This window comes from Pleurodeles waltl, chromosome 3_1 (genome assembly GCF_031143425.1).
Source record: "Pleurodeles waltl isolate 20211129_DDA chromosome 3_1, aPleWal1.hap1.20221129, whole genome shotgun sequence".
Taxonomy (NCBI): domain Eukaryota; kingdom Metazoa; phylum Chordata; class Amphibia; order Caudata; family Salamandridae; genus Pleurodeles; species Pleurodeles waltl.
The window spans coordinates 85,310,537-85,323,804 of NC_090440.1; the positions used below are offsets into that span (position 1 = coordinate 85,310,537).

Here is a 13,268-nt window from a genome sequence, read left to right on the forward strand (position 1 = left end):
ACAAAAACAAGCAGAATAAAAACATGCACATTGTATAATGTGAGCATGGAAAATTACATACAGCTTTTAGCGTGGCGGTGTCTAATGCTAAAATAAAGTCAATAGGCAAAATGAAGCTGATGGTCACTAATGTGATGGTGTGCTGCTAGGCTAAGTGCAACGTGGAGTCAGTGCAAAACACAAATATTACAATGGAGAAGTAGGTTTAGGAAGAAAATCAGGCTCTCCAGGTGTACGTGTGGGATGCCAGCCACCTGTGAGCAGGAACAGGGTTTTAAACAAGTGGCCAGGTTAGCAGGGAGCAAAGCCACAAAAGAGAATGGCTGCCAAATCCTCAAAAGGACATTTGTTTTAGTCCAGACTGAAGGTTGCTGTAAATCTAGAATCTCAGCTGTCCTTCGGGTCAACACTACAAAGGAGGCACTTTCTTCCGTTGGTGGTCTATGTGGTGAGTAAAACCCAGTGTCAGGAGAGTGATAAGCTCACTGTGTTCACCATCATCAACTCCATCCTGTGATGTCCCTTGTTTAGAACTGATCCAAAAAGATAATGGAGTTTCTGTTGCCATGTGAACCCCGCGAGAGGCACTGGGTCAGAATTAGGATGCATGGCAACTTTTGTAATATCAGAGTGTGACATCAGTTAACATCGAGCTCAAGCCTGTTCTGTGCCCAACATCATAATCAGCACTTAATCCTCTTTTGGTGCTGGTGGCATCGGTAATGTCTCAGAGCCAGAATGTAATTTTTTTACAATAGTCAGTATGGGGCCTGAGGAAGGTCCCACGGAGTCAGACAGCTCCAAGGAAGGACTGTCGGCAGTAACCAGAAAGGAAACCCCTTCCGTTCAAAAGGGAGCTGAAAGCAAACCAAAATCTGCAGCATGGTCTCCTTAAAGAATTCAATCCGCTGCGCCATTGCTGATGGCCCAGGAAAAATCAGAGCGCACTGGGATCAGCTGTCAAACTAGCTCCGCAAGTGGAGACAGAGGGTTTAAAAAAAAAAAAAAAAAAAAAAAAAAACACGATGAGGATCTTTGTGCCTTCTCTATGCTTCGAGTGGCAGAAGGAGTCCATCTTTAATGTTTTAGATTTGTGCTTAGAGTTCGACTTAGTGGAAGACTTTAAGCATGTAGTTGACTGCTAATAGGAATGGCCTTGGAAGCAAGTAAACCGCAGCCTACGACTTGGAGTGGGAGTGGTACTTGCATAAAGGCAGCAACTTATGCTGGTGTTCAGTCATACACAGCTTCACTTCTTCCAGTGCTATTATGGCTCTGATTTATCCTTTCCAGGACAGTAAGGACCCAAATCTAAGCTGTACAACATAGTTGGAGCACTGGTGAATTAAAGTTTCAGCATCCAGTACAGCATCAAGGACAGTGCTTTCCAAATTCTTTCGAGCTACAAGCAACTCTTTAGAATTACAATCTTTTGCTACCCACTTAGCTTTAATGGACACGAGGAGGTGATTTTTTAATTTAACTGCACAATTGCATCATTCACAGAGAGTCGATTTTCTATTGAAATGGCCACTCATTTTTTACAGATATACCGCTTTACTGATAACTATATTGCACACAATTGATAATGTGTGGAAATCAATTTTCAATGAATATTTACCATTTGTGAATCACCTAATAAAGTACTTGATTTGATCCTATTAAAATATTTGTTTCCATCACACTACGGAATTACAAAGAAAAAAAATAAAAAATAAAAACAACAAAAAACAAAAAAAACAAAAAAAAATAAAACCACCTCTGCTTCATTTTTGCTTTCTTAACTGCTGAATGTGTGCAGTTTTTTTTTACAGACATTTACATTTTCTTGTGTGTTACACTACCTGTTCCCCAAACAACACTGCCACATAATTTATTTTTATTTCTCAAACTGTAAAGTGAGGAGGGTTTGTAAACACTAATTCCCTAGACTAGGAAGTATGTTTCTAAGGTAAGAAATCTGCGGTTAGAAGTAACCATCAAAAACTGAGAACACAATGACTGCCCAGATGCACGTATATGACAATCGTAGTGAAGTAGATGGGTGGGGAAGTGGAAATTAAAAACAGCCAAGGCATGCACACTCATCAGCAAAAGAGCTAACTATGACCTTGCTGCCAAACATGGAAATAAGGAAGGAAGGTGGCTTCTGTGAATGGGTCACTCAAATTCCCAATCAGTCTCAATGCTTTCATAAGTGCCATATTAAAATCAGGGAACTATTATTAACGTTCAATGTAGGAAGTACGGGGCTGGCCACAGGCCCGCTAATCATAAGATGCAACTAAAACACAGTAACTGGACGGTTACAAGATGTATTCAGTGGCACAGGAGCACTTTCCAATGGGGGGCAACAACCGGATGAGAGAAATGGGTCTAACAGATGGGTGATGGGAATTACATCCTCATAATACAGCTTATATGTGTTGTTCAGTAGCCCACAAATCTTATGTGCGAATTGACAGGCTAATGACGGATCACACCTTCACACACAGAGTGGGGGAGGTGGTGCATGGAGTCATGGTGCTGTCGGCTTAAGTCATGATAGAGGGAAGGTTCAGATGGAAAATAGTAACGTTACTACTTACTCACACATGGCAAATGAATGACACTATTCTTAAGGTGTCAAATTACAAGAACAGAAATAGTGGACACGATTAAAGTATTCCTGCACCTGAATGACAGAGAAGGTACTTAGATATATTATCAGATGACTGGAAAGCAGTAGTAGGACTTAAAATAATGGCACAGGGAGCTAGGCTGAATAAGCACAGATAAATCAACTGACACACCCTGGGACAAGAGATTAGGGCTGTAGAAACCAGAAAAAAGCAAAACAACCTAAAAAACTATGGAGAAAAGTCATACCAATAAGGGGGCAATTACCACTGCTCGCCATAAACAAAGCAGAATAACTATAGCAAAAAAAAAAGAAAGAAAAGAAAAACAAAAATGATTACAACTTTTAAGATATATAGGCCAGACTACAACTGACTAGGGCACAGAAAGGGTGAGATGCTTCCAGAAGTTTTACCCGCAATTACATCTAGTAACCCATAACATATAAAACAGGATGCAACACCTGATAGGCTTCAGTGAACACTTGTACAATTCATTTACAGATAAGACAAGATGACAGATGCCAAATATACTGCTACTCTGAAGCAGGTAAAGGGGAGGAACAATGCAGCGTCTACATTCTAGTTTCATTACTTAATGTAGACCTTAAAATCTATGGTAACATTTTAGCTAATAGACTGGGCAAGGTTCAACCCAAACTAGTGCATCTGGATCAACCGGGGTTTGTAACAGGTCGATAGGTGAGCAACAGTACCAACAAACTGGTGCAGAGTACTTTGTGGTGTTTTCACTGGTACTGTGTGTATGTACAAATACTTTATACATTGCCTCTGAGATAAACCTAACTGCTTGAGCCAAGCTACCAAGAGGGCGAGCAGGGGTTGTGTTAGCTGTGTAACTTCCTTACCCTGACTAGCATGAGGGTCCTGAGTGAGGGTCTCTACTTGGGCAGGGTGCAAACCACTGCCAACTAGAGACCCACATTTCTAACAAGTTCACTAAATCCACAGCTATTCCCTGCTTGGGTACCTACCCCTAGTGGTGATAGGGGAATTCACTTTGGAAGTAAGGATCTTGCACTTCCGCTAATAACAGCTGGGCATACCATCCTGAGCAAATGAGGCAATGTCGCTCCCCCCAACTTATTCGTCCTCCCCCCAAACACAAATGGACTGGTACCATAAAACGTAGCAAAAGTTTAACAATATCATCCATTATTTGAATGGCGAGAGAGTAGAATACTACACTGAACGTCCTGGCACAGATACGGACAGCTTGACCTTTAAAGTGGTGTAACGAGTGTGTCGTCTGTCCTAACAACATTGCCCCATCAAATGGAAGTCCATTTATTCTGCCTGTAAACTACTGGAAAATCTGGTGATAAACATCAAAGCATTCCCCCCTAAGAGCTATGCTGCAGCCCAATGGTTTGGCATTCACTATATCTAAAGATGGCTGCATCGACTGACAGAAAGAAGCATGCAATCCTGGATCAAATCTCAAAAATGTGCAACGTAAGATTATGGAGATTTTGCAAACCAACCTCCAGATTAAGTGTGGGCCTATCCAACCATTCACACTACTTATCAGTGGGATTCATTGGAGTACATCTCAGTTTCTGCTTGTAAGTCAAGATATATGCAATTAAACTTTTAGGGGTTGAATGTGCCAGTAGTAAAGGTGGATCATTGGCACAGACATACACTTACGCTATGCAAATCTGGATAAAAGTGGTGTAGACTGGTTACTCACATGCATCCATAGATAATAACGTTATGCCTCAAAACAGCAAAACTGAATTAGCAACTTGTAGGCCAAAATCTCTGTTCAGCTACTATACATGCAACCGAAAAATATTTACCATCTCATGCTTTCTTCATTTCCGAAGCAAAGTGAGCATGATGATCTGAAGTAGATGCCTAAAAAAACCGAAAACCACATTCTGATGATGTGGCTAACCTACTAGTATAATGCAACGTATCCGTGCTCATCATACTCTATAAGCATTCTTTGAGTGCAGTCACCCAGAAGGAAATCTGGTCGCTAAAGAGGGGATAAGGTAGGCAAGTAACAATGATGTAGGTTAGACAGTGGGAAAGGGGGACAAGTGGCACAGCAGTTATCAAACTTACACTGAAAATACATAGAAACCTAACCTTGCAGAGCACTATGGACCCAGCAGTGGGTTTGGACACTAACATGTTGGGTTAAAAGGAGCCAATGAGAGAGGAAATCAATAGAGAGATGTGGGCATGCCTTGGTAACTTGTATATGAACTAAGATGCTACATGTTGGATTTGTATGAGTCGAGCAAGTGAGTATGAACAAAGACAAATACAGAGAGTTGCAGTAAACCAGATGAGTTAGAATTACCACCGGGACTACCACAGGTGGTATTCGAGAGAAAGAAAGGGGGGGGGGGCTGGAGGGGGAGGCATTTTAGAGAAAGTGAATATGGTAGAATAAAAAAACTACACTAAAATGAGTGAATATACAGAGCTGTTCTTAAAAAAAAAAAAAAACGTAGAAACAGGAATGGCAGGGGGCCAGGACTCAGTCAGATACATCTGGAAGATGCTATTGCCGACACCCAATAGCTCTGAATTATCTATATTGATTTCTGAGTGCTCACTCTTTCAAAAAACCTACTGAGGTGAGGTAGTTCTAAAGGACACCTCTATCATAGTGATACGCTCAGGAGATCAGCTTTTTATATGACAGGGAATGCTCTCACCCTTTGGACCTGGAAGGATGGGGAAGGGAGATGGGCCTGAGATTGAGTAGCCACCACTGTAGATCATGTGCATTCTTCTTAAAAATTCCTCTGTGGTGTGACACTGGAACTTCAAGCTCCACTGCATCCGCCACTTGGCTTAGTCGACTAGGAAAATGCAGTGGGTTAACAGGCCACAAAGCCTCATAGCTACTCTCACAGATTCAGCACTGAGGTTGAAATACCAGGATGACAGCCCAAACGTATTAGACTCTTTGCAATGGAGAGAAGGCCCTGAATAGTATTGTATTCAGGACCGCTGAAAAGCCTCTGAAGGAGTCAAGTGCAACTTCAGCTCATTGATTGTGAACTCCAAAGATGGCAAGATGTTAGCCATCATCTGCATGTAGTCCATGGCTCACTGCAAAAAGATCACCTTTAACAGTCAGTCATCTAGGTACAGGAGAACTGGAATTTCAGATCTCCGAAGACGGCGAACACCACCATCACTTTTGTGAACACGTGAGAGGCACTGGTGAGGCCGAAGGGGAGATCTGCAAACTGAAAATGCTCCTGGCCTATCTTGAAAGTCAGGGTAAAATCTGTAGGACTGCTTGCTGGCCATGTCCCAAAAGGAATGTTTATATCGGACTACAAAGCAGACTGCAGTGACCCCTCTCAATGCTAAGCTAGCCGAGAATATGTGTGTTCCAAAAGCTTCAATGCCCTTAGGCTCTCTCTATCTGGAGGAGTAATGGGGACTGAATTGGGGTTCACATTTCTGATTGAAGCTTGACCAACTAGACTCCCTAGAGTAGGATGTTTTTTTGAGAGAAAATCGGGGTCACCATTTGTGGGTCTGTTACGGTTGGGCACCTACCTGCCTTTTAACCAGTGGACAGAAACAGGGGTTTCACCAGGTTCCCAATTAAGGTGTCAGTAAAAGCTTTATTAATAGGGAGCAAGGGCTCAGATGTAGCAGGTTCAGGTTGTAAAAGTTTCAGGAAGACATTTGTCTTCGTATCAGTAAGGGCAGCTGTAGATCTAAGACCTCAGCTGCTCGTCGGATTAGCACTGCAAATAATGTACTCGCTTCTGGTGGTGATCCAAATCGCAACTTCAACCCTGTATCAGGGAAAGTATCAAGGCCACTAGCCTACTCTAAATCCACATAAGAAATTGTCATCCTAACAATAGGTTAGATCACCCCATCCCCACATTGATCATCTCTGGGTGACGGCAAGTTATGGGCAGAATCTGAGCCACCCCCGCGTCAACCCCAATAGAGGTACAGGCCCAGAATCTGGCTGTATTGTGACTGGCTGCGCTTTAGGAATTTCATACTGTGACATGAGCCAGGAACAGGCTGAAGTCAGTTTGGGGTCAGATTTCCGAACCAGCACCACGGTCCCTCCTTCAACATCTGTACTGGAGTCAACAAGAGCTGGACCGGTGTAAGCATGAAGCTTGGGTAGAAGTCTGTAGCGGAGTTAGTATGGGCCCCCGTCATAGGTCCAGGGTGGTCAGGCATCGCCGAGAGCGATTTCTGCTGATGGTACCCAATTTAGTGCACCTGTCGATCCTGGGGAGCCAGAAGAACAGCAAATATCTGCAGTATGACCCCCCTTTAAAAGTTGTCAAGTTGCTACAGCATGGCCTAAGAAATATGGGCGCATAGGGATCAATTGTGTAATAGCCTCGGTAACAAGATATCTGAAAGAAGACAGACTGGCATTGTGACTCTAACAAACCATTTCTTTGAATCAAAAGTGATGGGCTGGGGAAGAGTCCTACTTCGCTTTCTTGTGCCAGGACACAAACTTTAAATTATCAGAGGACTGTGACCATGTAGCATATTTGAATTTCTCGAAATGGGAAGCAAAATTCATGCACCATTAGGTTTCTCCATCTGTACATCTAAATATGCCACCTACTTGACAACTATTAGACACAAACTGGACTTAACTGGCTTCAGAATGTCATACCAAGTAATAATAGGGTGATGTTACCTGTTGTGTTGGACAGAATCAATTTCCACTATTTTTTTCAAATATAGCCTGAACCATGGCCAGCTTATATCGCAATGGAAGCTTTTAAAGAGAAGCATTTTCTTACAATATACAGAATCATTCAAACATCTTGTTTCAGCTGCGGAGTCAGGCAGAGTGAACGGTGGCACATTCCACTACAGATATTATTCTAAAAACTCTCTCATTTAATTTTGGCACCAAAGACCACCTGAGATTTGGAAGAACCTATAACTAATTATTTCCCTAACTTATGCTCTACTAACTGGACTAACTATTCTTTTCAAGACCCTGCCCATGAAAGACAGCTCATGCTAAAAATCAAGGTCAACTACAATCAAGACAATGCCTTCATGTACTGCATTTTATTTCAAATTTACACACCATTATGTCAAAAATGTTTTTTCATGTTATATCATACTGTTTTGGCAAATTTATTTTGTTAATAAAAATGTCTGGCGAAGAAAGTTGTAATGTGGGCAGGTGACAGGAAACTGTGGTGCTTACAAAACCAAGGGCACAAAATGAACAAAACAAACCTTGTCCTAGGGACTCTCTGCCAATCTGCCCAAGCCGACCTTTTTCTTTCTTTCCAAACAGACGACCTATGGATGATTTAATGCCCTTTTTCTTCTGGGCTTTATTAAGAGAATCTTGGCTGCTGTTGCTGCTACTTGGGTTACTAGCCTGTCCATCTTGGGACCCTGTAGAACTACAAGCAAAAAACAAAAACAAAAAAACAATCAAGTTTTGTTTTCATAATATTTCAATTTAACACAGAGGATTTTTTTTTTTAGAAGCTAGACAGATGTCATAAGATCTAAATGAATTGTGCTATAGGTCTTACTTTCGAATGTCACGGATATCTTCGTGACTCATAGTATGTAAGGCTCCTTTGTGGATTCGATCCAATCGCAAGGATCTGGGAGAGGAAGGTGGTGAGGTCTCACATCTTATTGTTGCTTTGTCATCTCTTATATCGTCTCGGGACACTGGAGACTGATTAAGACCAAAGGCAAAAAAAGAAAAATCATGATTTGCACAAAAAATTATTTTCAATTTAATTCCATTTTATATTGCTTTAAATGTATAAAAGGAAATATGCTTTTGTCACTGAACTAGAGGACCCATCAAGGTGGTGTTTCTTAAATATGCTTCATTCTCCAAAATGCATAAGTGAATCGATGAACGATTTTAGGGGAGATTCTATTTATTTATGTGCAGGTTCACCTGGGAATAGGTAAATACTTATATGGTTTTGTATGAATTATTATGTGTTTTTAAGTTTTATCGATGAGATTTTATATTTTGATATGTCAATTAATTTTAAGGATCATTGTCTGAATGTCTTGGACTTACTGATCCAAAAAGAAGGCTAAAAAATACATCATATCAATGCAAGCCCTGATAAAAAAGGGAGCCTCTGCAAAGCAGTCAGGTGTGACTATGCACGTCTTCAACAATCATTCGGTGAAGTAGGTGAAGACTTGCACCCCAACTTCCGAAGGTACACTGTGACCAGCGCATCATCATCGTGAACACCTAAAGGTCACTGGTGCGGCCAAAAGGGCGAGGGGCAGACTGGAAATTCTCGAGGTCCTCCTTCAACGACAGGTTGTCTCTGTAGGCCTGCAGGATGGGGACACGTAAATAGGCATGCTGTAGACTGGCTCCAGGACAGAATAAACCTGGGTCAGTGTGAGCATCCTGTTTTTATCCTTTGGCATTAAGTTCAGGTGTCAAGGTTTTAAAGGCCTCTGTCCTTTGGTAGTAGAAAACAGTGGGATTGATACCTAGATCTGATTTCTGAGGGAGGGACACTGTCTAGGGCTCCTTTCTCTAAAAACGCCTGGACTTCCTTCAGCAAAACAGACAACTGGTTCTCCAAAAGCTGCTTTGAGGTAGGTGGAATCTGTGATGTGACGGAAAGAAATGCAGGACATAGCCCCTCAGGGCTAGCTACTGGACCCACCGGTTGGATATTAGTGCTTGCTGCTTGTGAAGAAAATGAAAGATAATGCCTCTCATGGATAGTCGTGTGCCATCAAGTGTAAATTAAAGCACCTTGGAGCTGGAGGGGCTGGGGGACTGAAGATTTTCTTCACTCTTGACCAGAATGCTGCCTGCTAGATACCCTACCCCTACCTAGAAAGGCCTGTTGGACATTGTCTGAAGGCGAAGCCCCTAGAAAATATCTCAAAACTGGCAAAGTTGTTGTGATACTGCCATGTGGTAGTGGAAAGGCAGAAAGGGCACTGTTGCTCTGCTTTTTTTAAAGGAGATAGCAATCTGCCTTCTTGTAAAAAAGGAGATACATACTGAAAGGAATGACCATGAGTGAGGCCTGAATGTCACCCAAAAAGCCTGTGGATCTCATCCAATCATGGAGCTAAAGCACCACACTAGTGCAAACTGCGTTGCTCAAGCAGTTCTTAGGGGATTGACGTACTTCAAGTGATATCAGGTGCTGGTAAAGAGAAGCGATGGAGTAGATGGGAGGAAAAGATATATACGGGTCTGTAAAGTAAACAGCTGATTAGGGAGGGTTGGGGAAGCAATGGATGAGCTGGGGGATGGGAAAACAAGGTAAGTGCAGGGAAGGAGGTACAACCGTGAATGGGAAAAAAAAAGAAACAAGTGGTTTCAAGATTGTCAACAGTGTAAGGATACAAGTCAACCAATCAAAAGGATGGTAAAGAAGCTCTGCTCAAGGGAACGGAGAAACACAGGAAAAGGAAGGAGAGCCATTGAATAAGGAGCAAGTAAATGAGATTCTCAAGTAAGTAATGAGATTGGCAAGTGTAAGGAAATGCCTCCTTGGCATGGTTGCCCCCTGACTTTTTGCCTTTGCTGATGCTATGTTTACAATTGAAAGTGTGCTGAGGCCTGCTAACCAGGCCCCAGCACCAGTGTTCTTTCCCTAACCTGTACTTTTGTATCCACAATTGGCAGACCCTGGCATCCAGATAAGTCCCTTGTAACTGGTACTTCTAGTACCAAGGGCCCTGATGCCAAGGAAGGTCTCTAAGGGCTGCAGCATGTCTTATGCCACCCTGGAGACCTCTCACTCAGCACAGACACACTGCTTGCCAGCTTGTGTGTGCTAGTGAGAACAAAACGAGTAAGTCGACATGGCACTCCCCTCAGGGTGCCATGCCAGCCTCTCACTGCCTATGCAAGTATAGGTCAGTCACCCCTCTAGCAGGCCTTACAGCCCTAAGGCAGGGTGCACTATACCATAGGTGAGGGTACCAGTGCATGAGCATGGTACCCCTACAGTGTCTAAACAAAACCTTAGACATTGTAAGTGCAGGGTAGCCATAAGAGTATATGGTCTGGGAGTTTGTCAAACACGAACTCCACAGCACCATAATGGCTACACTGAAAACTGGGAAGTTTGGTATCAAACTTCTCAGCACAATAAATGCACACTGATGCCAGTGTACATTTTATTGTAAAATACACCACAGAGGGCACCTTAGAGGTGCCCCCTGAAACTTAACCGACTGTCTGTGTAGGCTGACTAGTTCCAGCAGCCTGCCACACTAGAGACATGTTGCTGGCCCCATGGGGAGAGTGCCTTTGTCACTCTGAGGCCAGTAACAAAGCCTGCACTGGGTGGAGATGCTAACACCTCCCCCAGGCAGGAGCTGTGACACCTGGCGGTGAGCCTCAAAGGCTCACCCCTTTGTCACAGCCCAGCAGGGCACTCCAGCTTAGTGGAGTTGCCCGCCCCCTCCGGCCACGGCCCCCACTTTTGGCGGCAAGGCTGGAGGGAACAAAGAAAGCAACAAGGAGGAGTCACTGGCCAGTCAGGACAGCCCAGGAGTCACTGGCCAGTCAGGACAGCCCCTAAGGTGTCCTGAGCTGAGGTGACTCTAACTTTTAGAAATCCTCCATCTTGCAGATGGAGGATTCCCCCAATAGGGTTAGGATTGTGACTCCCTCCCCTTGGGAGGAGGCACAAAGAGGGTGTACCCACCCTCAGGGCTAGTAGCCATTGGCTACTAACCCCCCAGACCTAAACACGCCCTTAAATTTAGTATTTAAGGGCTACCCTGAACCCTAGACAATTAGATTCCTGCAACAACAACAAGAAGGACTGCCTAGCTGAAAACCCCTGCAGAGGAAGACCAGAAGACAACAACTGCCTTGGCTCCAGAAACTCACCGGCCTGTCTCCTGCCTTCCAAAGAACTCTGCTCCAGCGACGCTTTCCAAAGGGACCAGCGACCTCTGAATCCTCTGAGGACTGCCCTGCTTCGACGACGACAAGAAACTCCCGAGGACAGCGGACCTGCTCCAAAAAGACTGCAACTTTATCCAAAGGAGCAGCTTTAAAGACCCCTGCAATCTCCCCGCAAGAAGCGTGAGACTTGCAACACTGCACCCGGCGACCCCGACTCGGCTGGTGGAGAACCAACACCTCAGGGAGGACCCCCGGACTACTCTACGACTGTGAGTACCAAAACCTGTCCCCCCTGAGCCCCCACAGCGCCGCCTGCAGAGGGAATCCCGAGGCTTCCCCTGACCGCGACTCTCTGAAACCTAAGTCTCGACGCCTGGAAAAGACCCTGCACCCGCAGCCCCCAGGACCTGAAGGACCGGACTTTCACTGCAGAAGTGACCCCCAGGAGTCCCTCTCCCTTGCCCAAGTGGAGGTTTCCCCGAGGAAGCCCCCCCCTTGCCTGCCTGCAGCGCTGAAGAGATCCCTTGATCTCTCATTGACTTCCATTGCGAACCCGACGCTTGTTCTAACACTGCGCCCGGCCGCCCCCGCGCCGCTGAGGGTGAAATTTCTGTGTGGACTTGTGTCCCCCCCGGTGCCCTACAAAACACCCCTGGTCTGCCCTCCGAAGACGCGGGTACTTACCTGCTGGCAGACTGGAACCGGGGCACCCCCTTCTCTCCATTGAAGCCTATGCGTTTTGGGCACCACTTTGAACTCTGCACCTGACCAGCCCTGAGCTGCTGGTGTGGTAACTTTGGGGTTGCTCTGAACCCCCAACGGTGGGCTACCTTGGACCAAGAACTGAACCCTGTAAGTGTCATACTTACCTGGTAAAACTAACAAAAACTTACCTCCCCCAGGAACTGTGAAAATTGCACTAAGTGTCCACTTTTGAAATAGCTATTTGTGAATAACTTGAAAAGTATACATGCAATTGAAATGATTCAAAGTTCCTAATGTACTTACCTGCAATACCTTTCAAACAAGATATTACATGTTAAATTTGAACCTGTGGTTCTTAAAATAAACTAAGAAATGAAAATGTCACTTACCCAGTGTACATCTGTTCGTGGCATCAGTCGCTGAGATTCACATGGTATGCATTAGCTCGCCATCTGGTGTTGGGTCGGAGTGTTACAAGTTGTTTTTCTTCGAAGAAGTGTTTTCGAGTCACTGGACCGAGTGGCTCCTCCTTCTGTGCTCATTGCGCATGGGCGTCGACTCCATCTTCGATTGTTTTCCCCGCAGAGGGTGAGGTAGGAGTTGTACTATAGTAATAGTGCCCGCGCAATGAAGTGTGTAAGTATGTACATATTAAAGGTTTAAATAATATATATACAAATGTACAAAATTGAAGGTAACTTCTGAACTGCTACAGGCTTCCGGGGAGGTGGGTGGGCCCATGTGAATCTCAGCGACTGATGCCACGAACAGATGTACACTGGGTAAGTGACATTTTCAGTTCGATGGCATCTGTCGCTGTAGATACACATGGTATGCATAGACTAGTAAGCAGTTATTTTCCCATAAGCGGTGGATTAGCCTGTAGGAGTAGAAGTTGTCTGAAATAGAGTTCTTAATACAGCTTGACCTACTGCGGCTTGTTGTGCGGATAGCACATCTATACAGTAGTGTTTGGTGAATGTGTGAGGCGTAGACCATGTGGCTGCCTTACATATTTCATGCATTGGGATGTTTCCTAAAAAGGCCATTGAAGC

At 44.3% G+C, this 13,268-nt stretch overlaps 1 protein-coding gene across 14 annotated transcripts in view; it reads right to left on the bottom strand.

The window, feature by feature from the left end:
* The window catches only part of PPFIA1 (PTPRF interacting protein alpha 1), a 540,698-nt gene that overhangs the window by 175,027 nt on the left and 352,403 nt on the right, over positions 1-13,268 (bottom strand). For all 14 annotated transcript variants that reach the window (XM_069221888.1, XM_069221884.1, XM_069221890.1 and 11 more), the window contains 2 exons: positions 8,168-8,319; positions 7,860-8,032 (listed from right to left, as the gene is read on the bottom strand). In XM_069221888.1, the coding sequence (XP_069077989.1) occupies positions 7,860-8,032; positions 8,168-8,319 (325 nt within the window). The remainder of the gene's footprint in view (positions 1-7,859; positions 8,033-8,167; positions 8,320-13,268) is intronic.